The 27,987-nt window shown below is 40.9% G+C and overlaps 1 protein-coding gene across 2 annotated transcripts; it reads right to left on the reverse strand.

Annotated features, from left to right (window-relative positions):
* Positions 1 to 39: 39 nt before the first annotated feature.
* PITRM1 (pitrilysin metallopeptidase 1) lies at positions 40 to 27,966 on the reverse strand. Of its 2 annotated transcripts, XM_075082414.1 has the most exons (27): positions 27,825 to 27,966; positions 27,349 to 27,451; positions 26,388 to 26,494; positions 25,293 to 25,444; positions 24,748 to 24,862; positions 24,531 to 24,627; positions 23,967 to 24,127; positions 22,581 to 22,707; positions 21,784 to 21,872; positions 21,105 to 21,233; positions 19,238 to 19,351; positions 18,705 to 18,801; positions 15,294 to 15,428; positions 13,219 to 13,357; positions 11,992 to 12,108; positions 10,705 to 10,837; positions 9,865 to 9,985; positions 8,973 to 9,049; positions 8,501 to 8,666; positions 8,277 to 8,377; positions 7,250 to 7,370; positions 6,384 to 6,455; positions 4,976 to 5,088; positions 4,299 to 4,424; positions 2,874 to 3,019; positions 1,063 to 1,165; positions 40 to 444 (listed from the first exon to the last, which is right to left on the reverse strand). In XM_075082414.1, the coding sequence occupies exons 1-27, from the start codon at positions 27,869 to 27,871 to the stop codon at positions 351 to 353; spliced, it is 3,102 nt and encodes a 1,033-aa protein (XP_074938515.1). In that variant the 5' UTR covers positions 27,872 to 27,966; the 3' UTR covers positions 40 to 350. The 2 variants fall into 2 exon arrangements, with proteins under 2 accessions (XP_074938515.1, XP_074938516.1); XM_075082415.1 differs by lacking the exons at positions 24,531 to 24,627; positions 26,388 to 26,494; positions 27,349 to 27,451; positions 27,825 to 27,966.
* Positions 27,967 to 27,987: the final 21 nt, after the last annotated feature.

Consider the following 27,987-nt stretch of genomic DNA (forward strand, 5'->3'; position numbering starts at 1 on the left):
CATGACTTCAAACAAACACCATTTAAAACTCTAGAGTGCTACATATACAAAAATATTTAATTTATATAGTATTCATAGCAATTGGAGGAGTGCCCCTTCAGTACAATAGCCAGGTCTGTCTTTCTCATAACTGAGCAAATCATTCTTCTTGTCGAACACTGTACGGTTAGAAAATTTTCCACATCATGATTTGAAGGACAGCTTTTAACTGGTTTGTTGGACATGGTTAAAAGCAGCAATAAACATCTAAGAAGTTGGACCACAGCACAGTTAAAAGTTACTACAAAAACCTAATTATAGAGTCATATGGATTGGCTTGTTTTGTGTTAGCTTGGGCGTTCAGCAGCAATTCATCGTTTGACCCAGGAGGGATCTTTGGCGATATCTGCATTTTCAGGGCCAAGTATAGCTTGGCCACGAGTGCTCTTGCCAGCTGCAAGATACCTGCAGGGGAAAAAAAAAAAACAAACCAAAAACAAATGAGAAGCTGCTGCATTCAGTTACGGATAACTCTGCTATACAAGTTAAAGTTTAAAATGTTCTCATCTCAGGAGAAAGTGCTGTTTGATATGTACCCAGCGTTTGCTTTCACAGCATCTTTTGGAGTTAGTGTTTTCTCCCCAGCCATTACAACACCAGAGGCTCGTAAGGCACAGCCCTCGCTAGCCCAGCTCCTTAACATTCTCTTCCTCAGCAGTGGAGTTCAGAAGTCTGAAGAAGCACAAAATGTTACGAGACTAGAAGCAGCAGCTCACGTGGCTGGGAGCCAACGTCTGACTCTGCTCTTTCTCCAGACAGTTTCTGGGCCCTCCAAAAGTAAAACAATCCCCCACAAACTCAGAACGTAGGAGGACGTTCCATCTGCTAAAATGCAATAGGCAGGCTATAATTAATGTCTCTCTACGTTACAAAAACAGATCATGAAAGTAGTATGAAAGGCCAAGGGAAGAAATCCAAGAACTTCATTTCAACAACTTTCACAAAGTGTTTTCCTCTTCAAATTATGTTTTTGGTCTATTTTTCAAGTAAACATTTTCTTAAGTGGAGTGCAGACTGACGTACCTGTTTGATACATCAACCAGGTTGTCACTGTTGACAGCAAGAAGTTGTTCTCTGTGCGACTGCTTCATTTGGTCTGAAATCCCATATAAGAAATGATCCATTCCTAGGAAAAAAACAACCCAACACCACACACTGCACTGGTGTACTGGAATCTCGGCTACAGCTAAGTGCAGACTAAGACAGGCACGTGTGCTGGAAGGGAACAATGGAGACTGCCATTAGGCCACTGTTCTGAGACAGTGGCTGACTGTGAAACAAATACCGAAGGTTAGAACTGGGCAAATCAGTTCTCTGAGGTAGCAAGAGGAGTTTCCTATTTAGGAAAAAACCAACAATAATCATATTCTATTCTGGTAACTGATGTAGTTTGTTAAAAATCTAAATGTAATGGTGGTCCAGAAAACCTAGAACACCCTGAAGTGATTCATCCTCAAGTCTCAGTACTTTCTAACAACCTTTTAACCAAACTTCATTTCATGAAGCTTCTATTTTTATTGTGGTTTATAACAAACTCAACATTCGCAATCAATCAGCTGCAGTATGCGTGCAAGGCAAAGGTCTGACTGCCTTTCTGTACTACACTCAGAAGTTTGCATACAAATGCTTCAATGCTTTTGTAGGAATACTTGCCCACAGTATTTTAATGTTAATATTATAGGTTGCTGAACAACCAGAGAACTCCAAAATAATCACAGAACAGCTTTTTGTCATGCAAATAATCATGGGGGTGAAAAGTGGCTTGGGAGGACACGTGTCAACTGGTCCAACCTCCTGCCCAAAGCAGGGCTTACTTCAACATTAGAGAAGGTGGTTCAAGCCCTTATGCCGGGCCTGACAATCCACGTAACACCAGTATGAAGGGCCAGGGTATTTCTCTCCACAGCAGCTTCCAGGACTATTCAGCAATGTTCTTTTCAGTGTTTCACTAAATCTGCCACAGCACCGTTAAGATGCGTGTTCAAATATCAAAGAATGTAAATCATTACTCTCGCAAATACCAACGTTCCTTATGCACGCATTTCACTCACACGCGCCTAAAATAGATTGGTTGGGGTTTTTTTTAAGCGCCCAGATGAAAACCGAGTACTGTCAGCCGAAAGTCAGCTTCAGTTTAAGTTTTCTTGTTTAATAACTTAGTGTTAATACAATTACATATTAAAATAATGCTAATTTTAACCTTAAAATTCCTTTCTGTATAGGAAAGGAATGTATTCTAGCTTAGCAAGTTTTGGATTGAAATTAAGCCGAGAATGGGGGAGGGAGGGAAAAGCGAGGGAGGCAAAGCAATCTGTGAGCAAACTGAAAAGACGAGAAGATAGTACCAAGCCACCCTAAGTATGCAGATGCATAAAGAAGATGACACCCTCCACCAGAGCAGACACTACTTCTTCAAAAAAAGCATGCACACAGGTGGTCAGTGACGTTCATAGTCAATGTGCATCCTTGTCTCGGGGAAATAATCCTTCAACTTTTTTTGAATCAGAAGATCAATAGTTCTATTTATTTTCTTGCGTTTCATGCCCTTTCCAAACCTAAAACTGTTTCCTTAATCTACCTCCATCTCCTAGCTGTATGCACCTGACGTCAAGGAGCACTACGAATATGGCAACTCCAGTAGAGACTGAACGCACGTGGTGTTCCTGAAAGGGAGCAACAGGAATTGGCTGCTTCGTTGAAACTGCAAATGCCTAACATCTGCCAAGTACAAGTTTTATCATACGATACATTTTGCCAACTTCGCTATTTTCTTCCCTTTAAACTTAAATAAAAAAGTAAACATTGGCAGCGCTGGGAGGCTGGTGACAATATACCTTTATCTGAAGGAGCTATTGGTGCGTCTACAGCAGCAAATACTGCTAGCTTAGCTTCATCGATATCTTCTTGTGTGAATTCTCCAGACTTGGCCCATTCGACTGCGTTTTCAAATGTTTTCAACGTGGCTAACGAATTCGGGTCTCTTAGAAGGAAAAGGAAAAAAATTCATTACTTTAGTCTTACAATATGAAATACCAGAATTGCTTTTTTCTCATTTCATTTGTAGTTTTCTATGCATCAGACAGACAGACAGACACGGGGATTAAAGCAAATTATAAACTTCCTTTTTGTTTACAAAAAGAGGTTTTGGGTTTTACAGTTGGTTTTTTCTTTTCCCCAGAAGAAAGAAGTGTTTATAAACCAGGAGTATTTTGATTTTAGATACACAAATGCAGCAAGTTCAGTTGCCTAAAAGTAGTTCCAAGGCAGCGTGTAGAGACCTGGTATTTAAAACCATGGTAAACCAGCAGTGTTTACTGTGCGCTATCGATTTCGCTGCAACAGCTTAGTAAGCATAACTGCCATGAATATCAACAATAGTAATATTTATGATATGCCCTATCTTCCCTAAGTTGCATTTCCTGCCACACCTGTTTGTGCTCTCTGTAAAACAGGTGCAACAGGTTAACAACTACTGAAATACTAACCAGGACAAGTCCTACCATGTTGAAGCTTCACAGCGAGGCAAGGCGGCCCAAATTCTTGCTAGGAATCCCGACCAAGTAGGCTGTGCTAGGCTGCCTTTGGTCTAGGGAAACAATTTAAGCCATGTGACATTTTTAGTGGGCATTATAACTAGTCTTTAATACCTCCAGTTCAAGTTTCATCCAAAAAGTGTTTGGTAAGACCAATGCAAAGTTCTAGACTGGCAAAAAAGGGGAAAAGAAAAGGGGGGAGGGGGAAGCCATTCTAGCTCATGACCAGCAATGCTTTCTGCTGAATCTCTGATGATTCCAGTGAGTCACCAAAGGAAGCTGCATATTTTCAAACTCAGGACCTTAGGGAACAAAAACGTTCTACTTCCTGGTCTCAAATTTACAAGAGTCAAATTTACAAGAGCCTTTTCAGGGCGTCCTCAGCCCAGGAAGAAACAAGTGAAAGCCAGTTTTACATAGATCCGGTACCGAGACAGTAAACATCTCAGCACAGAGACACAAGAATGGCTGCTACCAGCCGAAATAATGTAGGATTTCCCAAGGACAGAAACCAGACAAAGCAAAGAGGTGTTTATCAACAAAACAATACACCTTAAGCAACTGATCTGAACACCATCAGCACTGAATCACTTTCTTGTGATGCAACATTCCTTTTATTTCACTTGATCTTGAACAAGAGCTACAACTAAGTCAGAAAAATGATAGCTGTAACTGCAGCCAGCAGTCCCCTCGGACGTGAACAGGAAAGAATGAACCTACTGTTACCTGTAGGAGTAGAAAGTGAAATTGCCGTTGTGACTAAGTTTAGCACCTCCACCATAAGCCCCTCCTTTCTCTCTGATTTCTCTATGTAGGAATTTAGCTGTCATCAACCGCGCAAGAATTCGAAGGCTGTAACAAGAGAAACATCAACAGTAAAAATGTTAAATGAATTGGACAACAGTAATATTTGCAACTTCCTCTGAAGTTCGTGAAGATCCCTGTTTGCAGTGCATTGCTTCTTGTAAGCTACTACAGTAATGATAACAATACTCAATATTTAATAATAGCTGAATAATGTGACATCACCATAAGAGTGGCGCTCCTTTGGAACTTGCTTTGATTATTTCTATTTATTTCACTTTAAGGAAATACGAGAGTAGCCTCCTAAACTTTGTTACATGCAATAGGATTGTCAACTCAGACACACCCAAGCAGGCAGGGCTGTGTATTCAGAAGTTAGGGGACAGCAGCCCCTCATTACTTAATCTCAGCATTTACTGAAAGAGGGCATTTCTGGACCTAGCCATGCAAAGGCTGCTCCATAAAGAATCTGTCACAAATGCACTGCAAAGCGTTTTCTGTCAACACTCCATTTTCTGTGGTCAGCCTAACACTTGCCATTTTGTTTTGTGCTATGCAACATATACACACAGAAGCCCCCTGCTGATTCTGTTTCCCACCTCGCATAGTCTGCAGCTGTGTAGGGAACTGTTCGAATGCATTCCGCAGTGTAGTTCACTGGAAAGGGAAGTACAAAATGGGTCTTCATCTGGCACGGTTTGAAAGTAGGATCCTAAGAGAAAAATGCATTATTGTCACAGCTCGCACAGATGAGGCAGTTTATCCATTTGAGAACTCTGTCTTTTTTGAGAACTATGAAATTCTGCCAAACACAGACACACAAGCTGCCACTTGACCTGCACCGCAGTCACTGACGTTTCGCTTGTGCCCCTATTAGCAATCCAGTACACAGAATTGCCTTGGGAAACTGAAGTACACATTCACCGAACATCAGCTACCTGTCCTTGCACACCAGCTTCCCAGTTGCGCAGGCCTTGTATTATTACTGAAGAGTTTTGACTGGCATGCTTCCCCTGCCCTGGCTTTACTTTGACTGAACCAAGTGTTCAGTCCTACGGCCACATAAGTGCATGGTCACCACATCCTATTTCAGTCCATCTGCTCAATTTTAGCTATTGAAACCAGATTTAGAAACTGAAACCCCCGAAAAAATGCAAACTATTTATGAACAGCATCAGCTCTATGAATTTCTGCCCAAACTTACCCTGTAATAAACTCGATTCTTCCTTACACCCCCACTTCAAAACTTCCAGTCCTCTCTGTGTCTCCAGGCCTCTGCAGCACTCGTTTCTTCGCATCTTTCACACATACACCTGATTGTGGCCTTACTTAAGCATGAGCAGAGCCTTACACACCTCCAGTAGCTTTTACGACCCCATTTCAATACTCCCAAGCCTTTCTTAACTCCAGAGAACTTGCCTCCCAGCCCCTCACACATCTCTGGCTGGCTGGGCGGGCCAAGCACAGCAGCATATACGTGACAGGTCAGCAAAGAAAATCACAGCTGAGCTCTCCCTGCTGCCTTCTCAAAGGAGAGCTCAGGGTATGCTAAACTATTTTTCTCTCCTGTAGCCAAGTAAGAGATATTTATTTTTACTTGTCATTGATGGTCTTCTGCCAGGTGTCATTCACATTCTGAATCATTTAGGGAGGAGGGGAAAGGAAAGGAAGGGGCTAACTGGCAGTGACACCACACAGGCCTGGTTCTGAAACCAGGATGAAAATAAAACTAGCATCACTTACAAGACACAGCACAAGCAGGTATTTGCCTGCACACGTGGTGTGAAGTTAGCTGAATGACCTTCACGCCAGAACCAAAAGGGATTACACAGGAGGATGAAGAAGTTTGATGGCTATTTTAAAGAAACAATACAGTCAGAGGGTGGAACCGAAGGGCGCATCAGGTTTCAGTGGCATGCGTCTAAATAGTAACAGCATCTGAAGATGGACCATTAGTAGCAGTAACAGCCCTCGAATACCAACATCCCCAACCAATAATGTACTTACGTTAACTAGTTTCCTTGTGATCTGCAAACCAGCAAGCATTTCGCTTCCCACAGGTTTGACTTCTGAAGATTTCTGCAAGAGACCCAGCCCCTCATATTAGAAGATGATTCAACAATTTAGACTAATAATACTACAAATGCAATCCCTACCCTTCAAACCTCTTTGAAATCACCATCAGACTCTGTCTTCACAAACATAAGCAAGCTACTTGGTTCCTTCTTTATATTTGAACTTCTAAGCAAATGCCAAATAAATTTCCTTTCAAGAGTAATTTGGCAATGAAAGACACCAAGGCAGAGATTAAATGAGGCCCACAAAGTTTCAGACTATCATTTCCCATGGAACTCGGAGCTTATTCCAGTCTCGTCAGAAATTAAGACAGATCCACATATTGACAGAGTGGATTCTTTGCCAACTCTATTGAGCCAAGCACACTTTGTGCCAAACGTCCTGAACATCCAGATAATGAAACAAATTCCTACACAGCTGAGGTACTGCACATCATGCCCTACTTCCTTTCGGGCAACATTTCACGTAAAGCTCAGCTGAAACAGAAATTACAATTTTACGCGACAGAGAAAGGAAGAACTACTCTTCTCACACCCCATGCAAAAGCAGTAACCCCAGGGTAAGGCTTGACAGCTGATCTACAGGATTACTATTGTCTGTTTTATTGAGGTGAAGGCAGCCGCTGTGGCAAAACACATAGCAGTTTATCACAGAGCTGACTCTTGCAAATTTCTTCAGACACTTTTGTTTGACTTGGTATCTGTGTTCAAATGATCTCTTGATTGCACAGTGGTCTTCACACAAGATCAAATCCAACCATGTTTGATGCCTTAGTCACAAATTAAGTAATTTCTTACCTCAATCACATGGGGACGAACAGGTTTCCTCTCCTTTTTACTTTTAGCTACGCCCTTTATAAATTTCTCTACTTCTTTAGATGCTTCTGCTATCTGTTGAGGTGCTGCGTTCACTGAACACCTGTTAAAAATATACACCACGTTTTTGAATAAGTTTTTGTGTTTTCGGACAGTCTTTTCTAATTCGCACCACTTTGTCTTCCTGAGCATTTTCTGTTAAGTCATCAGAATGTTAGATCTGCCGTCACCGATTATCATAACAGAAAAAAGCAAAATATTCATAATCCAGCATTTGTTATGACAAAAAAAAAAGTCACAGTCCGATTGCTTTTCTTTTGCTTGCCCAAAAGCACCTTCAGACCTAAACTTCAGCAGTAGCTGTCAAACCTGTTCTGTGCACAGGACAGGACTACATCACTTTTGCAACATATAAATGTCTCTCAAAGAAACTGTCATTCTCTCTATTCTCTCTTTACAGGCAGACTTACCATGGTTTTGAACAGTATAGATATTTCCATAATTTTATTTATCATTTCATGCTTTGCAAAACAAAACTTTGCAACTTATGTCACTTTATATGGACTTATTTTGGGAACTAATGCATCTGACACTAAACACCTTAAAGTGCCCTCTTACTTTTTCCAATATATGCATAAAGCAAATTTCAGAATGTCACTATTTTCCTTTTAGGAAAGAAAAACCCTGAACAAACTGCATTCTACTATTACAATACAACAGTATATTTTCTCCAAATCCCACAGGCCATTTACACACTTTTGGTACAACCGTCACATATGAAATGTGCCATAAGTTTCTCATACCTGTTAAAAAAATGAACAAAATAAACCACAGCTGCCACTTTGTAAGCAAGGAGAATTTAAGCTAGCAACTTTTTTTGCAGTTTTTCCACAGACCTCCCCGTTTCCCAAACCCCAGTGCTCCATGACGCGCACTGACACACGCCCATTCACAGGCCGTGCCCTCTCCTTAACCAAAGTGCCTCTGTTTTTTATTATCTGGAACTCACCTGATGTTGTCGCTATTTAATAAATACTTCTTAATGCGTGGTAGTTTGCGTAGTATTGGTTTAATATCAGACATTTCTGCTATTCTCTTCATCAACTTCACCTGTGCAGGAAGGGAAGGCAGAAAGACTACAGATTAAGCCAATAGAAAGAATTAGCAAAAACGAGCCCTGTAATTCCAAGCCAAGGATTTGGGCCTCGCTGACGGACGCCATTAACTTTTCACCTGATCCATCCCACTGAACATTTCTTGCAGCTCTCCAGAAGGCGTCAGATTTTTGCTGGCTCTAATAGAGGCGTATAAATGCCCACAATCTGGAATCCCGTTTGACAGCTCCTGGGCAGTCTTCTTAACCAGCACTCTGAAATGTTCTTCCTCCTCAAACCGGGGGCTGAAAAAGAGCAGAAGCAGGTCTCTCATGCAGAAGCACTCCAACAGAATTTGTAATCCTGAATCACTCATCATCCCAAGTTCAACAAAGAGCTCTTACTGTTGGCTCTCCATGTGATCCACTACACAGTCATGCACATAATGGAATACTTCGGTTTAGAAACTGGGAGCCATTCAAAGATAGAGTTAGAAAAAGAAATCCCAAAGCAGGATCTCTAGGAAGAGGAGAATGGTTGGAGGAAGCGGGACAAAGAGAACCCCAAAACACGTGCAAACACACAAACAAATGAAACCAAATGTACTGTACTTGTTAAATATTTCACTCCACAAATGCATCATGTCTGGCAGATTTCTATCCAAGCACAGAGATGAAAAGAGCACACCCTGAAGGGAAAAAGAAAAACAAAACACAAAAAAAAAACCCTTCACACAAGACAACCAAACCAATGGCCTGAGAAATGCACAGTAACTTTTTATGGAAGTGATGCAATGATGCCAACCTAATGCTACACATCACAAAGCCACTTTAATGCAGGCTGCGCTACTAAAAATCAGAGCAGACAAAATGTGATTGCTCTTGACACAAAGCATGCCTGTTGATTCCTCCCCCTTAACACTAAGTAGCAGTTCAGAAACTGAATTTCTTATTTTTCACATAAAGTACAAATACAACTGTTCTGGGGATGCACCTTTCCACAAAGAAGCCTCCCTAATTCATCTCCAGGATCCCTCGGGAGCAAACCACAAGCCACAGCAGCAGACCCCAGCAAGTCTGAAAAAATCTTAAGAGGATATTGCTAGGACTGTTATGCCAATTACTACCGTCTAACAATCTTGCAAACTTCCCGTGTTTCTGAGCCACGTTCACAGTGGCATACGCATGGTAACAGTATTCTCTATGTAACATGTTATTCCATTCTGTCCTCCACTCTCTGCTTCCAAAATTTTTTTCAGCAAACGTATGGTGACAGATGCTAATGAAGTCCTGTCCTAAAATGGATAACCACATCAAGCACTCCCCTTAAAACGAAATACTGCGTTGCTGTAATTGTCAAATTTATCTTACACAAAAAGGCACTAGTCATTTTATAGACTAAGTCCACATTAGCTGACCCTCTACCTGGAAGCCCTGACTAACCCGTAACTACAGAGCAGCTGCTATTGCAAGTGTAACATCTTGAAGTTTATGATTAGTTTACCTGTTCGTACACATCCAGGTGTGAATCATCTGTAATGACGTGTGGGCTGACAGACATCCCACCTGTTTTTAGCTCTATTTTCTGGGCTTGCTCCCTGTAATCAAGGGCTCCACATCCCATCCTGCAAAACACAATATAGAGATTTACTTCCATTTTCAAAGTATGCCAAAACAAGGATCCATACGCCATTTGCAAAGGAGACCATTTAGGCCAATACTAATTTACCAACTAAACAGTTTGGGGTGTTACCAAGCAAACATAATACTTCACACCTTATGAAAGAAAAAAAAAAATACAACAAGCTTTTCAATTAAAACCTCCTGTTAATTCAACACGGTGTATTAAAAAGTGCGCTTTATATACAGGCTTGCTACTGACATCCACATTGGAACTACAGTAATAACACCACATAAAGTGTTAGCACCAATAGAAAGAATAGATTCCTCCCAGCCCAGGTGACTTGTTCTACCCTGTGCCACTCATTCTTCTGTAATGGGGTCAGTGTTCCTGTGACCACACAGTGGAATTAGACCAAAAATCTCTCTAAGTGAAAACTTTAATTTCTGCTAGGCTATATTTCATTTACATCAATTTTCCAATATATTGGGGGAACGTTTGTGTTGATGCTGGGAAACAAGGCAATGCAGAGACTGATGGAGAAAGGGGAAGGAGTTGGCAGCTCTGTGGGAAGAGGGAAGACCACTGTTTCTGCAGGATGCCAACTTACCAGCATTTCCCTTCTATAATAAGAACAGTTGCTGAAGTTATCAAAAGCAGTATTATTTCAGTAAGCTGTATTACACCTTATTGCTTTAGCTTCTAAGAAAAGAAACCTCTCACTTTGTAATGACATTGCAGAAGAGCGGCACGTATGGTTTGAGCTCCTCGGGAAGAGTGTTCAAGCTGGAAACAGCTCTGAAATAAACCACCCCATTGGTTGGCTGAGCACAGTACTGGACAGGAATTTCACCAGCTAGGGAAAAAAAAAAAACAAAAGCAAAGAATAACCAACAGCTTCCTGCTATAAACATGTAAAAGCAAAACAATTTCTTGTGAGAACTTCACACTAAGACCTATTTTCTGTTGGCACTTCAGAGCCACTTCTCATTTAAACTTTGCACATTGCAGTGAATGCTGGACTGAAGGGTTTTCATTGTTTCTATTTTCGGTAGGATAAAGGATACTTGGACAATTTGGTGAGAGAACTCTGTTGACAAAGGCTACATTTTAGAGGTAACATTCAAATAAAGGAATGTTAATTTGTTTCTGAACAACTCAAGAAGTTTTTCTCCCTTATTTTCTGCCTTCTTCACCTCAGAAGTTGAGGAAAGTGGGTTCCCGCACTGTACATTCTCTTCTAAGACAGGGCATTAGAATATACACATTAGAATTTTCACAAAACCAGGTCATTTTAGTATCAAAATTGTACAGTACTTGTCACTTACTGGCATTTTTCGCAGGAAAGTATCTGTTAGAAATATACTACAGAGCAGTATCACCTGCAAGACTTTGATAGAACTGTAACAAAACTGAGATCTGCAATTTCATGTTTCCTATCAATCCACGGGGTAGCCAATGGCAAAGCGCAGAGAAACTTGGCTGGAAGCTTATCTTTTTTTTTCTATGGATCCTGTACACCATATTCTGTGAAAGCTAGGTAGGAATGGAAAGCAGTATGACAGTGCTCTGCACAAGCTGCCAGGAGTGCTGCACCCTGGACCAGCCCTTGGAAAGTGGCGAGATTGCTCAAGAGCAGCAGAGCATGCCGCCTAGAGACCACGACTGCAGGGCAGGGCAGGCAGTGAGTAAGCAGGCAGCCGGAGCTGCCTGGAGCACCATCAGGAGCGCTACTGCCAGACCCCTGGGAAGGGCAGGTGGCTGGTTCAAGCTGAAAACAGCCCTACATTGCCCCTCAGAGGTGACGGTGAGAAGCATCTGCAGATCCACTGCAAACTGCCTACGACAGCAATGGCAGATGGTGGACTAGAGGAAAAGGACCATAACTATGGACAACAAAGAGAGCACATATGCTCTGTAAAGAGCAAAAAAGAGCAACAGCTGGGCAAGCAGCTAGATAACAATCCGACAGTGTTGCTCTTTTGAGGATGAAATAGTGGTTACACCAACCTGCGAGTGTTGTCTCCAGCACAGTGAATGGGATTTTGGGCTCGATGTCGGACACTTTTAGAGCTGGGAGACAAGAGGTATCCTGAGGTTTGCTCTGAAGAGCAATTAATTCCAAACCTAGCAGCAGGGGAGCAGAATAACAGTTTGTCATTTTCACCTTTTAGTGAAAGTGCTGTTAAAATCTGCTGAGGTGATGCACATCAGGAAAACACAAGAGTTTGAAGCTTAGCATTTTTTATCAACAGTTCTTTCGAATATTTTACTGAAACAAATTCTTCAGATTATCACGTTGCAACAGCAAACAGAACAATCTATCTTTGTAAATTCTCTTTCCAATCCCCTCTTCACATCCTGTTTACTGTAACATGCAATTTAAACCCTGATGAAGTGGCATCTGCCAGCCTGTCCTGCCACCCAGCTCTGCAAACACCACCCCAGCACCACAGACCTTGCAAGTAAGAAGCTTCTTTCTAACCCATTTCCCCCAGTTCTTACTCAAGTGCTCTGTCAGTACACAGATGGAGCTAAATAGTTGTGTTTAATTTTACATTTCAGCATCTTTCAGATTCCAGCTGGTCACCTCTAAATACCCTCCAATTTATCTTCACAAGTAGAAAGCCTCATCTGATTTTCTGTTCCCCCGTCCCCCGCCTAGTACCAAAGCTTCAGAAGATTAATGCTGCTTTTTTAGAGGACTTCTGTGGCTAGATTCCTGCTTTCACAAATTTCGATGATTGCCCAGGGTTTCCCAGTTTAAGTTATTGCCCAGAATAAGTTAAACACGTTATTTTTATAGTTGGCTTTTTAAGTAGAAAAGAAACAGAATTAAAAAAATATAAGTTTTACAGGAGCATGGAGCAGACCTCATATGCTCAAAATAAACAGGTTAAAGCTAAATGGTGGAGTGCATCTTGACTTAGTGCAAGTTAACATGGGAAAGAATAAGCAGATCAATATTTTAAAACAATTTCCTTTCTTCTGCCCTACTGGAGACACTGATCATTCTATTTTTGAGTGTTAAAACTAATGGAATATACCAATGGTACACTGTAGTGTAAACACTGCACTGCACAGCCCTATAACACATATACACAAGCTTCCAACAAATCAACCCTTTCAGAGCAAATGCTGGGGAGTGCTTGAGAATTTAAGATATCCTACAGAACACTAGATAAAAAACTGGCTGCGTTTTTAAGCAGTTACTGAAATATGAAAAAGCATATTAACCTTTTTCAAAGATTTGAGTTTTCTCTTCTTCAGAAAGAGCATTGACCTTCTTTTCCAGCTTTTCTGCTTCCATTTTTGCTTGTTTATCATGGTAGTCTTCCTCTGGACTCATTGACAGAGTCAATCTATGTGGATTATCCTGCAGAAGTATATCCCAAAACAAAGCGTTATGAATTTTGAGACAACTTCCTCCTGTTTTTCCTCAGATTATTGCTTCATCAGCAATAGACAAAAAACAGTCTGTGCATCACTTGGCTTGCATACCATCAGAAATATCACAAACAGGCAATTTAAACTCTTCATTTCATACAAAACACAAGGGTGGAGAGAGGCAGCTTACCACAAGAACAAGCAGGAACAATCTTCTGTGAATTTTAGTACAGAGTTACAATGACTTAACAGCACACAGTACTCATTAGTTTAATTAAACCAAGGTTAAACAACTGTACGTAACACTACAGAGCAGCATGCCACAAGTTTTATCTGAAGAATGTTCTAAGATGGAGGATCTGGTTAAATGCAGGAGGGTTTCATTAAAACCTCTTTCAACCTGCCCAAGCTTGAGTGCACTGAGATCCCATATGATGTAAAATGTGCATGCCTTATCCTGCTCAAAAATGGTTTACATCAGTCTTGCATAATGCAAGAGTTCTCTGGCAGCAAGCGTCACAACTGCTGTTGAATTTTTCTTTGTTTATACCAGACTCTGGAATTTTAACAACAAACCTGCTCAAGCAGCTTCCTTTTTATATAGTTCTGAGAGGCTATTCAAAAGATAGCGACCTCAGAAATTGGCCATTTCTAAGTGGGAGTCAAACAGCAACATCTGTCACTGACAGACACTGACAATAGTTTGGGACAACATAATTGGAGTCTGTTTTATGAGTTTATTCCCCCATGCTTATGTGGGAACTACAGAAACATGACTGATACAGAGTTGAAGGGGGAAATGCAAAATTAACCAGGCACAGTAAAATGAGCAAGATGAACAGCATTCTCTCCCTTGCTCCCAGCCTTCCCTGCTTTATTGATCTCCAGGCACAATGTACAACAGTGTATAATCTTCTGATATAAAAACATGCAACTATCCTCACTACTTCTTACTGAGTCATGTTTTCTCGTAGCACCCTCAGCAGAACTGCATAGTAAAGGACATTCTCAAAAATACTGCACCTGTGTTTCTTCCCTACAAAAGCCAAAACCTTCACAGCTCCCTACAACTTCGAGACACTAAAAATGCCTTTAGGAAAACAGATTTCAATTGATGTCACTGTCTCTGGTTGCCTTTGAGTGTATGAGAACCAACATTTACTCACTATTAAATCAGGTTGGCAGTTACCTGTAACAGATTTTCCCTTCAAAACAACTTGAACAATGGGATGGGGGGAAAAAACCTAAACAAACCCAAAAACCCACCACCAAAACAAACACCAAAAAAACCCCCAAACCCCAAAGAACACTTTTGTACTGCTATCACTGGATTTTTTCTTTCTGGCATTAGCTAATTCAGGGCTTCAGAACTATTCAATGTTATAATGCCTTTATTGTTTTTAATTCTTCAAGAACTCCAGTAGAACATATGGAGAGGAAAAAGAGCAGAAAGCAACTAGCACTGACAGCAAAATTCAGACGGCAGTTCAGTGAACTTGAAGAGCACCAGAACAATCTTCCTTATAACCAAAGTCTTTTCAAGGAAGTGGAGATACATCTTGCTATGCCAATGCTAAGGAACACATAACTAGGTCTGTAATTCTCTGTTCGCATCTGAGCTTCTCATTAGGAAAAACCCATATGCCTTTCTATAGCGTCAGGCATCACAGTTCAGTAGAACATTAGCATTTCATCAACGTTCTAGTATGTGTGTTCCGAATGTCCAACCAGAAAATTTTTCCCATTTTGAAAAGTTTTCACTTCAACCATTTAATATTAGCATGCTTCATTCAAAAGTGCTGCTGTTCATCTGCACCTAAAAATAGGCAGTATGGTTATAAAAAATAAGCCTTAGGTTTTACTTTGAATACAAAATTGTGATTTAAAAATTAATAACGCAGATATTTCTCCATAAGTTTTCCTACCTTAAAATATGTTTTAACTTTTTCCTGAAGAAACGTGGGATTTTCTTTAAGGCACTGCCTGAACCAAGAGACTTTATCTGCAATCTTCAGAAGCTCCACTGGGTCCCCATCTTGATTCCAGCAGGAGGCTATATACTGAATGGGAAAGAATAATTAGGTAAGCAGGACAATCCATCTGCATTTCTGTAACTGACAGCACCTGTGTTCCATAGCTACCTTACCACTTATATTTGAATAGCAGACATATAATGAGTTATTCTAATATATTTGGAGCAGACAAAAAAGCTGAAATCTTTGTTCAGATTAAAGGACTCTTCCACCATCATCTGTCCCCTATTCTCGCCTCTAATTTTATCATACCAAACCACCTTTTGTTTTGGGGTTTTGGTTTTTTTTTTTGCATAGGTGGGTCTATCTGTATTCTGGAAATCTATTGTAATAGTCTTTCCTCCCTCCCATTTAAAATAAATCCATTTTTCAGCCCAAGAATGAAGGAAAAAAAGAACAGGTGGCAGAGACAAAGTAGTACATAAATATTACAGTCTACCCATTTACTGTATCAGTCAGATGAAATGATTTATAATAAGGTAACTCAAACACGTGATGTAGATGGGACTTTGGAGAAAGAAACTCCTAAATAACCAGAAATAATACCAGAACATTTATTTTGGAAGGATTTTTATTCTAGTTTTATTCTCTAGTTTGAGACTATTAAGTTTGCTTGAATCGCTATTGAAAGTTCTTCAAATACACCACAGGGCAAGATATCAAAACTGTCTCCATTTCTATTCTGTGTGAGTGGGGAAAAAACAAAACACAGCAAAATAAAAAAAAATCCCAAAACATTTGAAAGAAAAAGCCCTTAAAAGCATATAGAAAACAAATGCATCAGAACTGCCAAAACCACCTTCACTTTTCTTACTTCTCTGATCACAAGCAGGTGTCACAAGCCTTCCAGACCTTTTCAGTAATATCTATTATTATCCATTCTGTGGAAATTCCCTAATGTGTTTTAAAGAACATTATTCTTTTACATTATGCTCAAGTTAATTCTCTTGCAATAAAAGTAATCACTCCTTATTTGAAGCTTCCATTGGGTCATTACAACAACTCAGTGCTGGTCTTTAGTACTGTAACCTGAAACTTTACCCTAAAAGCTTAACCATGTATCTGAGAGTGTTGTCCAAACACTTCTTGAACACTGACAGGCTTGGGGCCATGACCACTTCCTTGTTGTTATGGTTTAACCCCGGCTGGCAGCTCAGCATCGCACAGCTCACTCTCCTCACAGTGGGATGGAGGTGAGAATTGGAAGGGTAAAAGTGAGAAAACACATGGGTTGAGATAAAGACAGTTTAACAGGTAAAGCAAAAGCCACATGCACAAGCAAAGCAAAACAAGGGATTCATTCCCTACTTCCCATGGGCAGGCAGGTGCTCAGCCATCTCCAGGAAAGCAGGGCTCCTTCATGCATAACAGTTACTTGGGAAGACAAACGCCATCACTCCGAAGATTCCCCCCTTCCTACCTTCTTCCCCCAGATTTATAAGCTGAGCATGACATCATATTGTGCAGAATATCCCTTTGGTCAGTTGGGGTCAGCTGTCCCAGCTGTGTCCCCTCCCAGTTTCGTGTGCCCCCCCAGCCTCCCCCCTAGTGGGGTGGGTGAGAAGCAGAAAGGGCCTTGACTCCCTGTAAGCCCTGCTCAGCAACAACGAAAACATCTCTGTGTTATCAACACTGTTTTCAGCACAAATCCAAAACACAGCCCCGTACCAGCTACTATGAAGAGATTTAACTCTATGCCAGCCAAAACCAGTACACTGGGGGAGTTTGTTCCAGTGTTCGACCACTGTGTCTGTGAAGAACTTTTTCCTAATATCCAATCTGTACGTCCCTGATGCAGCTTGAAGCCATTTCCTCATGTCCTATTACTGGACACCAGAGAGAAGAGACCAGCACCCCCTGCTCCAGTCCCCACCATGACGGAGTTGCAGACAGCAACGAAGTCGCCCCTCAGCCTCCTCTTCTCTAAGCTGAGCAAACCTGGTATCCTCAGCAGCTCCTGGTAAGTCATGCTCTCTAGTCCCTTCAGCATCTTAGTTGCCCTCCTTCAGACGTATTTTAATATTTTTATGACCTTCTTATATTGTGGAGCCCAAAACTGCACACAGTACTCAAGGTAAGGCCACATCAATGCTGAGTGTAGTGGGACAATCACTTCTTTCGACCAGTTAGCTATACTGTCCCTAATGCACCCCAGGATATGGTTGGCCCTTCTTAGCTTTATGTGACTCATATCGAGCTTACCATCAACAAAAACCCCCAGATCCCTTTCTGTAGGGCTACACTCCAGCCTCATCCCCTAATCTACATGTACATCCAAGAACTATACCATCCCAGGTGCAGAATCCACATTTGTCCTTGCTAAATTTCATAGTTTGTGCTTGCCTAGTGCTCTCATCTGTCAAGATCTCCCTGGAAGGCCTCTTTAGGGGGAATCAACGGCTCTTCATAATTTAGTATCATTGGCAAACTTACTTGAGATGCACTCAACTCCTGTGTCCAGGTCATTGATAAAAACATTAGAGAGAACCGCCCCTAAAATTGAGTCCTGGGGAACACCACTAGTGTGCTCTCTCTCTTCTTGGTTGTGCTCTCCAATTTACAAGTCTCATGTTAAACCAGGACTCTGCTGCTTTACCTAACTTTGTATGCCGAAGGAACGAACTCCTGTTCATGCTGAAGAAGATACACCACTTGAGAGACGGAAAGCAAAAGAACTTCTAAGCAACTGAAGTTGCTGCAGAGCAGAAAAAAACAGAGGACACTGGAGAACAGTGGCAGCAGGAGGCCCTGATTTCTGAACTGACTGCAAATACTGCAGCTAACTCACTCCCAAACTGACAACTTGCAGACTTCTCAAAGACACCATATTCTTCTGTGGAAGATGTTTTCCATAACAGCCTAGGTATCAAAATTTTAAGTCATGAATTGAATTAGTGTACATGTTCATTTGTGAATGCAACCCTGAATTCCATAGAAAAAATACAGTTCCCCTATTTGATTTTTAAAAATACATAGGCATCTGGCCAAAACATACAGTTACAGGAGCCAGTACAGCACGCCTCCCTTAGAGAAGTAATCAGCCCTACTGCAATCAAAGCCACTATTCAGGCAAAGACAACAGGCTTACTGCCTAAGTCATACAGTCAAGTCCAGCAACAGCTTGAAGGCTACTGAAAAGAAGGAAGAAAAATGTACATGAGATGACAAAGGACAAGCCCTTAAGTGAGAAGTTTTACATATCATAAGCCTACAAAATGACCTCGTATTTTGTACAGTTGTAGAGAGTACACTTCTTATCCATTACTAAAAAAACACCACACGTGGGTACACATACAGACTTACAGATGCCAGGGCAAGTCCAAAACTCGTAGACTGATGCTTCAGCTGGATTTCAATTTTGTGAAGTAGAGCTTCAATCCTATCTTCCTCAAATCCTTTCCTTTGGGAAGGGATGGTGAGAGAAGGAAATCATATCCATTAAAACTAATCACTTTAAGTGAAGTTATAAAATTGAATTACAGCATTGATAAAGGAAGAATTACAACATAATGTCTTCCACACTGAATTAATATTGATGTGAAATAATCTTATGCTGTGTCATTTATTGAAACGGCACTAATATCACCAAACACCTGGAGGTTATGCTACAATATTCTACAATAGAGGAATTTAGCAGATACAAGTTTTAAGAGTACTGAATAATATTACTGCCTCTTTGGTGCATTTATTTTAACATAATGAAATTTTTAAGGCATGTTATTATATACATACACCTGTATTATTACATGCTTATATATTATTACATTATTAATATCTAACTGTAAAAGACTGTATAAAAGCACTAACAGTATTCTCAAAAATTTAGCATTACTCACGCAATAACTTCATCAACTGTTCTAGCAATTATCTGTTTCACGGTATTGATGTCTCTTTCAGCAACACCCTGTAGACCCACACTGAAATAAGCTTCTCTTGTTGAGCCATTAAACCTGGAATAAAACATATTCAACTTAGGGACAAGTACTTTAACTTAAGCATTAAACCTGCCAGCAAAAGCAGAAGAAGGGGAAGAACACCCTTAATTTCCACATACACACAAACAGAGGATTTTAAAAGCTAGATAGAAAGAAAAATAATTACCAAAAGAGGCAAGAAATGCCTCTTTTTTGTTCCATTTCAGTAGTAGTAGCACACTATTAAGAAAACATATGGCGTATGATATTAGAGAAAGAAAAACAGTTACAGAAGAAAAGATGGTCTTTTCATTTTCCCATTCATCTGTTAAGTACTTTCAGGTAAAGAAGCCTCTTTTTCTAAGGTGAAAATTTTAGCTTGAGCTAAAATTCTACTTGAGCAGGTGAGTGGAATGGTACTTTTAAATCTGTACTTTTAAACCAGTATTTTTAAAGGAATTGGTGAAGTGTTCCATGTTTGCTGCAATTATTTTCCACAGTACTTAAAGAAAAGTAAAGATGATTCTGTTCAAGCTGTCAGGCAGGCTTACCCGCAAGAAGTTATCTTTAGAGAGACAAACTGACACGTGCAGAAATATGGAACACCTAGCAGTTTGAACCACAACCAACAAAAAGCCAGAGGTGTTTAACTCTAAACATCTACTCTTTCATGTCTAAGAAACACAGAAGGATTCAGTGACAGACTCAGATGTTGAATACTGGAATACTGATCTCTGGACTCAGACTTACTCTTCTGGATTGATTCATCAGCACAGTCACTAAGGCAAATTAAAGCCAACTCACTGTATGGTTCAACACCATATTAATATAGTCAACCTAGAAAATGCTCGGCAGACAGAACATACAGCTGAATGACTCCTTCAGTGTCTGAATACAGGTTTCTACTGCCATGCCCTGTGACATTAAGATGTCTTCACGGCACTGGCATGCATGACACAGGACTCACAGGAAATCCATGACTTCATGTAGAGGCAGTTCAAGCCAAGCAGAGTGGCCTAAGGCATTAAAATCATAGATGAGTATATTAAGGTTTCCCACTCAAACATCTGAGACAGCCAGTGGAGACAAAGGCGTGATTTTTGTCACCCTTAAGTCTAAAAATCAGTCAGATGAATCATGCCCTGAAAGGGCTTCTTTCTTTATGCTGACAGTAAAGGCAAACTACAATGAGCAGGTGAGCCTGCAGTTAGGCGAAGACAATCCACTCACCCTTAGTCTGCGGTGCAACACAAGCTCAAAAGACTGGCTGTAAGAGCTGCAGTTTGAGTAAGTAAGAGTTGGCAGAAATACCCTTTTGTATGGAGGTGACGGCAAGTTAACGGCAGCTAACTACATAAAAGCACATTTGTCCCAAACCTATCTACTACTAAATCACAGAATTAAAGCAAAAACAAAAACCGAAGTTAACACAGTGCAGAGAAGAGCTAGCGAACTCTTCTGAGTGATACTAAGTGGCCAAGATGAAAATCCCAAGCAAATTAGGGAACTGAAGGCATACCATGTTTTTATCTACCCGTTTTTCTTGTTCGTAAGCTTTAAACAGTAAAACTTTGTTTAACATAGCTTATTAATAATATCAAGTTATTTTGATGAGCCAAAAATTATACTTGAAAATGCTTTACAGTTCTTCAGTAGAAACTCTAAATATTAAAATAAGCTTGTTCTGGTGTAAATTGGTTGTATGAGAGATGAATTCTCCCAGCCTAATAGTGATTTGTAATTTTCTAATATTGCTTGTAAATAATGAAATATAAATTGCAACACTTACCCAACATCCGGAGAAAAATCTGTACCAACACCAGATTCAATTAAGGCTTTGTAAAAAGGAGAATTTGGCCCATCGACCAACAGTGAAGACAACAAGCTTAGTGTGAACGTTTCAAAAGTGTCTGTAATACTGAAGAAAAATTAATAGTTCTTAAAAAACTTCAAGCTACAAATATGAGACATGCAGCATCACCAAGTTCATTTCAGAAGAATTACTTCTCTAAAACGATGTAGAGGGAGCAAGGGAGAAATAATTATCAGTTATGAACACTGCACCAAACCTTAGGGAACTAAGTTCTGTGTCTTTCACTTATTATAACTAGCAGTAAAGCAAGTTAAATTCGGCTGCAAGCGTAGGTAAAGTTAGTAGAGGCGTCATACAGAAAAGTCTGAGCATGGCAGGAAAGACAGGAATCCAGCATTCCCAAAAGCCTAATCCACCAAACAGTTCTGTAAGATAAAGGCTGATTTTCCTTATGTCTGTTCTGCTAAAGACAGGAAAAATTCTTCTTAGTAATTAAACTTTCATCTACTGAAGGATTTGTCTAGCTTTCCCATGGCATTATTTAACTTAAAGATGACATTTATGAAGAGGGACTGAGGGACATGAAATATGCCTGCATCTTGCTTCAAGTTCTAAAATGAGCCTTTGATTCAGAATTTCATTTTGATACACTTACTCAGACAACAAGTAGCTGACGCTGACAGTTGTTTGCTTGGAAGGATTGGCAGCAAATGAGTCTAAGCCACATGTTACACTGTGTTCTCTCTGTAAAGTATAAGAAATATGTTTCATGCAGACTAAACTCAGAGCAGAAGTTACAAATAACAAAAATTACTGCTTGCATCTTCATAGCATCTTCCTTCCAAAGATTTCTAATAATTTTACAGATACTCACAAGTAAGTTAAAACACAGGATATTGTGAAAAGTATGAGCCATATCTCAATCTTTGCAAGTGGAGAAACAGAGGAGCTGATCAAGAAAATCTGGCCATGATTACCTCTCTAAGCTGGTTTTCAAAGAAATGCTTAAGCTTCTACACAAGCCAGGGAGGGAAGGGGCAGGAGAGTTGAAGAATTTATTTTAGACACCAACGTTTGGGAGTTTAGGTACCGTTAGAGGGCATTTTCTGACACTTAACTATCACTATTTGTATAAGTAGCTCTAAATGAGTTCCATTAATAAATGTTTCAATGCTCCAAAAGCTGAGGGACTTGAAAACTGGAAATAAGAAAAATAAACAACTCCTCACAATCATTTCATTACTGAAACTCAAGAGTAAATGTAGTTTTTCCCTGCTTTAACCAAAAGTAAAAATACTTCAGCTCATTTACACACAAATGCACTTCTAAACAAACAAACTCACTCCAGCAGGCTGTGCTAAAGTGTTAACATGTTATATCCAGTGTCTGCAATTCTAAGGCTGGATGTGCACCGTTTCTCTTTGTTTGTTTCAATTTATTCTTTTTACTTACTGGCTTTTCCCAGACTTTCTGTTTTGGGATGTCAGTATTTGATTCAATTCTTCCAAATTTTACCAATGCTTCTTCATGTATTTGTTTCAAATGTTGCTCCAGTGGAAAATTACCATAAGTGAAAAATCTGCATTTCAAATGAAAGACTACGATTAAGGATTTTACATTAAATTTACAGTAACAGCTTTCATTATATTCTGAATTGCATGTGATTTCCAGTGATTCAGTTACATCTAGAAGGGAACATGGTTTGTAAGACCCCTAGGTTAAAGGTCCACCAGTTTGCCTGGATAAAACCCCTGGATCTGCTGGTAAAATTCCACATTTTTCAGCTTCTGTTTTATGCTCCGGAGGCCACAAAAAGAAAAAAAAAAGAATTTGTTCAGTTGTAGCAATATACAGTGTTCCAAGAAAAAGTATTAGTAACTGAAGCCAGAATCCCAGTGCTCTGAAGTTTCAGAAAAGATAATTCTTACGGTCCTCACATATAATGTATAAAATACAACGATCTTAACTAATCTATAAACCTTGGTTGGGTTCCGTGGGTCAGTCTACCAAAGCACACTCCCATACCTACAAGAAACATGGCTGATTTCGCTGGATTGAATATGAGGATGAGGTATGTCTCAGGTAAATGTTAATTGCTGACTAAAATCTAAACACAGGGACAATAGAATACTTGAGATGATGAAAAGAAGAGAGGATGGTACACTCACTATCATGACCCGAATGGATGTTCCATAAGCAAATTAATCAGACTAACAGATTGACTGCAAAACCGGTTTAGAAGAAACAATACTACAGGTTTCCCTCCATATCACCTTCAAATTTTCAAGCAAGATGACTTTTAGCAGTACCAACACCACCAGGATCTGACTCAAATGGATATCCATTATTTAGAACCTGATATAGTAATGTGTCATTCAGGAGCAAATAAACAGTCATTTACATGTAACTTCTTGTAACTTAACCCGTTTTGACTTCAAGGACAGGAACCCCGAGACTCATCAGCGTTACTTGTATCGTAACTCCCAAACTTTACTGCCAAATACTTTTTAGTTAATGCTCCCTTTCCCCCCAGCCTGTATGAGTTCTAGGTGAATAATCTGTAAACAAAAATCCCCCAAACAAATACTCATAATCAAACAGGCAGATGTACTCTAGAAAATCAGCCACCTCTCAGTAGTCCCTGCTTCCAATTCACCCTTCACTTTTCCCCACAGGGCAAATCCCTTGCTTCAATGCTGTCCTAGCTACTGGTGGGCACAGGTTATCTAAGTTGCTGGCCATACGTACGGAAATACTGTATCGCTGCTTTTCCCTCACAAAAATACAAACAGAGTGCTAAATTGCTATATAACCTAGTCAGTCACAAATTTGAGATACCTGGAATTGCTTGGATGATAATGTGTGGCATGGAACTGTTTCAGCTGCTCCCATGTAAGATCAGGAATACATAATGGATCTCCACCAGATACTACACTGTAAGTGTGATCAGGAAGGATCTTATTCTGCAGATGCTGCGCAAATATCCTCTCATTATCTGCCTTAAGAGGAAAACAGCACATTCCGGTAAGTCATCAAAACACCTTTTTAAAATAAAAGGTACTCAACTGTAAGACCTAGGAGCTCGAACTTACACAAGAGCTGCTCCTTACATAAGAATTTTGTTCTATAGTCCCATGTACTTGGACAAAACTACCTATGTTGTTATTTCAATTGAAAAGAAAATTCTACAATAAAATCCATTAGCAAAGTGTTCTTTTGCATGTAAACAAACTTTCCACAGACTAATTTTAAGAATGTACGTGTAACAGATTGCTGACTTTACTGAGGACTCAAATTTCAGAAAGAAATGGAAATCTCTGGTGCAGTAATGCCATTGATAACCTGCAGCTTAAGCCACTTCACCACGTATAAAATCTTAAAACAAACATTCACAGAACTTACAAATGCCCCTTTCATTTCATTAAAAACAACTCCTTTGAAGACTAGAGGTGTCTGAGGATCAGTTGGGTTCTCATGTTCTAACCTCCAACCTTCTTGCCTGAAAAAATTAGTAACAGGAAGTGTTGGGAGTCTGAAGGTTTTGGTTTTGTTTTTCTGGGGTTGATTTTTTTTTTTTTAATTTAAGGTTTACATACAACTCAAGCTGCCCACATCTTACCAGAAATCTAGTTGCCGCAAACATGGAAAGAAAGCTGCATCCAAGTACACGGACAAGAGATTTTGAAAATCCTTGGGGTTTTGTGTTGAAAATGGATAGAGTGTGTAATCACTAGCTGTGGAAAAATAAACATTAAAAGATCAGATTTTTAGAAAGTCTGAGATGCATTTTGCCCTCATTTATTTTTAATCTCTCCTCTATATAAATAACTGGAAGAGAAGAAACTTACTAAGTTATACATATTTTTTCTGAGGAATACAGAAGTTTAATGCTGCAATTATTTTACCATGAAAACTTTGGTTTTGCCAGATATGTAAATAATTAAATGCATTGTTGTATACTATAAAGATCCAGTTCTACTGGAACTTCATAACTGCCAAATGAACATCTGTTTTGCTGCCTTGCCTTCTTAGTTTTTTAATCTCTCACAACATCCACACTTAATAACAATGGCTCTCCAAAGGGAAATTAAGGAGAGACGACAGACAGCTCTTCTGCAACAAAACCTCATGCATTTTAGGTGGTATTATTTACGTTGGGCTCACCTGTGAATGCATTCATGAAAGTGGACAGCGACCTGTTTAACATTTTAAAGAACGGATCTCTGCAAGGGTACTTTTGAGAACCACATAATACAGTGTGCTCGAGAATATGTGGGACCCCAGTGCTGTCCATCGGAGTGGTTCGGAACTGTACACTGCAAGACAGACAGTACAGACAGGAGCACAGTTATTTGTGGTGAGAAGTCCACGTACCTCCTATCCACAGCTGAGATTTACGGGAACATTATCACTGTCTAGTAATTAACACGGCATACAGAAGGATGCAGAGTTACAGAGTTCTTAAGACCCTTCAGTACTCAGCCACTTCTAGAGGGTATCCACAACTATTTATGGAGGTGGTACAGAAGTTTTCAACATATAACTAAACACATTTATTTTTTAGCCAAAAGGTTCGGAAAAAAACTTCATGGAAGGTTATGATATAAAGAACTGTTTTACGTCTCGCAACTAAAGGCAATTTATCGGAAAGTCCAGTTTTCAGCTCACCAACAGAGAAGAGACAATAATGAATTTGAAGCAGTTTAGTGGAGAGCCACAAAGATGGTCAGGGGCTGGAGCACATGCCCTGTGAAAAGAGGCTCAGGAAACTGGGCTCATTTAGCCTGGAGAAGGAAAGGCATCAAGGAGACTCAATAGCTGCCCTCCAATACCTACAACGAAGTTATGGCGAAGACAGGTTTATTGCATAGATATGTATGATGGAAGGACAAGAGACACTGTTCATAAATCAAAGCAAGGGAGGTTCCAACTTCATATTAAAGAGAAAAAAACCACACACAGACAGGCAAACATTAGGAACAAGTTGCCCAGAGAGCTGCAGAATCTCTGGAAATCTTCACCTCGAAAAATGTCTGAGGATTCTCACCTGAATTAAGTGCTGACCCTGTTCTGAGCAGCACATTGAACAACAGGCCTCACGACATGTGTTCCAACCTGAAAAACGCTAAGGAAGCCCCACAAAGAAAGTACTATAGTCTTTGTTACCACAGAAAAATCCATTTATTAAGCTGGATTGTAATTTATAAACCACAAATGGATGCTGAGATGGAACATGTTATACAAATATTTATGTTTTACCTGAATAGATTATTGGAGTCCTCTCGAGCCACATGTAAATATCTGGCTCCTGTACTGTCATGGCTAAGCTTCACTGCAGTCAGGAAGAGCTCAGGAACAGCTGTCACCTGCATTGGAAAAAAACACCTGTATTACAGCGTGACTGCAACTCGGTCAAATAAATCATAGATGATACAGCAACGATCAGTTTGTTATCCTGCATTTAATACTGTATACGTCAGTATTATGCAAATTATTTGTTCCTCGGGGGCACGGGGGAGGGGGGGAAAGAAATATGCAAACGGAAAAGGAAGTTAAAAAAAATATCAATTAAAATACACTCAACCAAACAGCTATACTGTGCCGGTACAGATATTAAGACTAGAACAGTTCAATGAGAAATACAAAGAAAAGGCATATGTTCAACTGCCAGTGGTTAGGGTAGCAAAAGAAAAATGACGGAACTTAGTTCAACCACTAGGTCCGTCACCAGCAATCGCTTTTTTGCAGACTGCCTTTACTCTCTACTTCTGCTTTTTTCTTTTAAAAAAAAGTATAAAGAATTTCCACATATTATTTCCATTGAAGGTTCTTAACAAAGGTATTAAAAGCAGCTTAGGAGATAAAAAATTACTTGAACGTGTTCTGTAAAACAGCACACAGCAAAGTTCAATTATCTGTCAGGACTTTTAGAAGACCACAGCAAATGCTCGACATCTGCAGCAGACCCACAAACTCCGGGTGCATTATCTCCTCTAGAAGAGTTACCTCCCTACAGGAACGCGCGTTAACGCCACCTAAGGAATTTGGCTGCAGAGGGGTAACGCCATGTAACTACTGTATCGTTTTTTAACCGACCACCCTACGCACCTATGCAAATATTTAGCGTATGTACTCCTGGCCTTGCTTAAGGCACTTTCCAGCCAAGGGAAAATTTATCTATACAAACCCCGAGGACACGCAAGCGAAGGGCGACGCTTACCTGCTTCACAGTGAACCCATGGATCTGCTCGCCCACCCGGTACTGCAGCGCTCTCTCACTAGCGGAAACGCTCTGCCACCTCCGCCGCTTCTGATCCAAAGACCTGAAACAACAGTTCCCTTCACAACGAACACGCTCCCGCCCGCGGCGCCGCGGCGGCGGCCGAGACAGCGGCCCTCAGCCCCGCGCCGAGGGCGGGCGGCGGCGGGGGGACCAGAGGCCGCCACCGCGCCCCCCGGGCCCCGCCGGCAAGGAGCTGCCCCTCGGGGGCGGCGACTCGCGTGGCCTCACGCCGGGCACAGTCGCGCCCCGTCCTCCGGCCGAGCGGCGCGGAGCCCGCCCAGGCCCACGACGGGGCCCGGGGAAGCGGAGGGCGGGCCGCCACCCCCGGCGCAGTGCCGGCACAGGGGCCGGGGCCAGGCAAGGAGGGGAAGAGATCACTCGCCCGCCACCCCCGGCTCGCTCCCGCTCCTCACCGCCCGCGGCTCAGCAGCCCCCGGGCCGCCCGGTAGCGGCTCCACATGGCCGAGCTCCTGGGCAGCGGGACGGGCCGCACAGCCGGGCCGGCGCAGGCGCCGCGGCCCCCGCCAGCATTGGCGGCGGGAAGCTCCGCCCCGCGCTGCGGCGGCCGGGGTGCGG

This window comes from Phalacrocorax aristotelis, chromosome 2 (genome assembly GCF_949628215.1).
Source record: "Phalacrocorax aristotelis chromosome 2, bGulAri2.1, whole genome shotgun sequence".
NCBI classification, from domain to species: domain Eukaryota; kingdom Metazoa; phylum Chordata; class Aves; order Suliformes; family Phalacrocoracidae; genus Phalacrocorax; species Phalacrocorax aristotelis.

Excerpts from the sequence above, each read along its gene's own strand:
- PITRM1 (XM_075082414.1), bottom strand. The coding sequence starts at position 27,871 with ATGTGGAGCCGCTACCGGGCGGCCCGGGGGCTGCTGAGCCGCGGGCG. Across the intron at positions 27,452-27,824 it reads GGGCTGCTGAGCCGCGGGCG|GTCTTTGGATCAGAAGCGGC; the intron begins GTGAGGAGCGGG and ends CTGTTGTTTCAG. Across the intron at positions 13,358-15,293 it reads AAGTTAAAACATATTTTAAG|GATAATCCACATAGATTGAC; the intron begins GTAGGAAAACTT and ends ATACTTCTGCAG.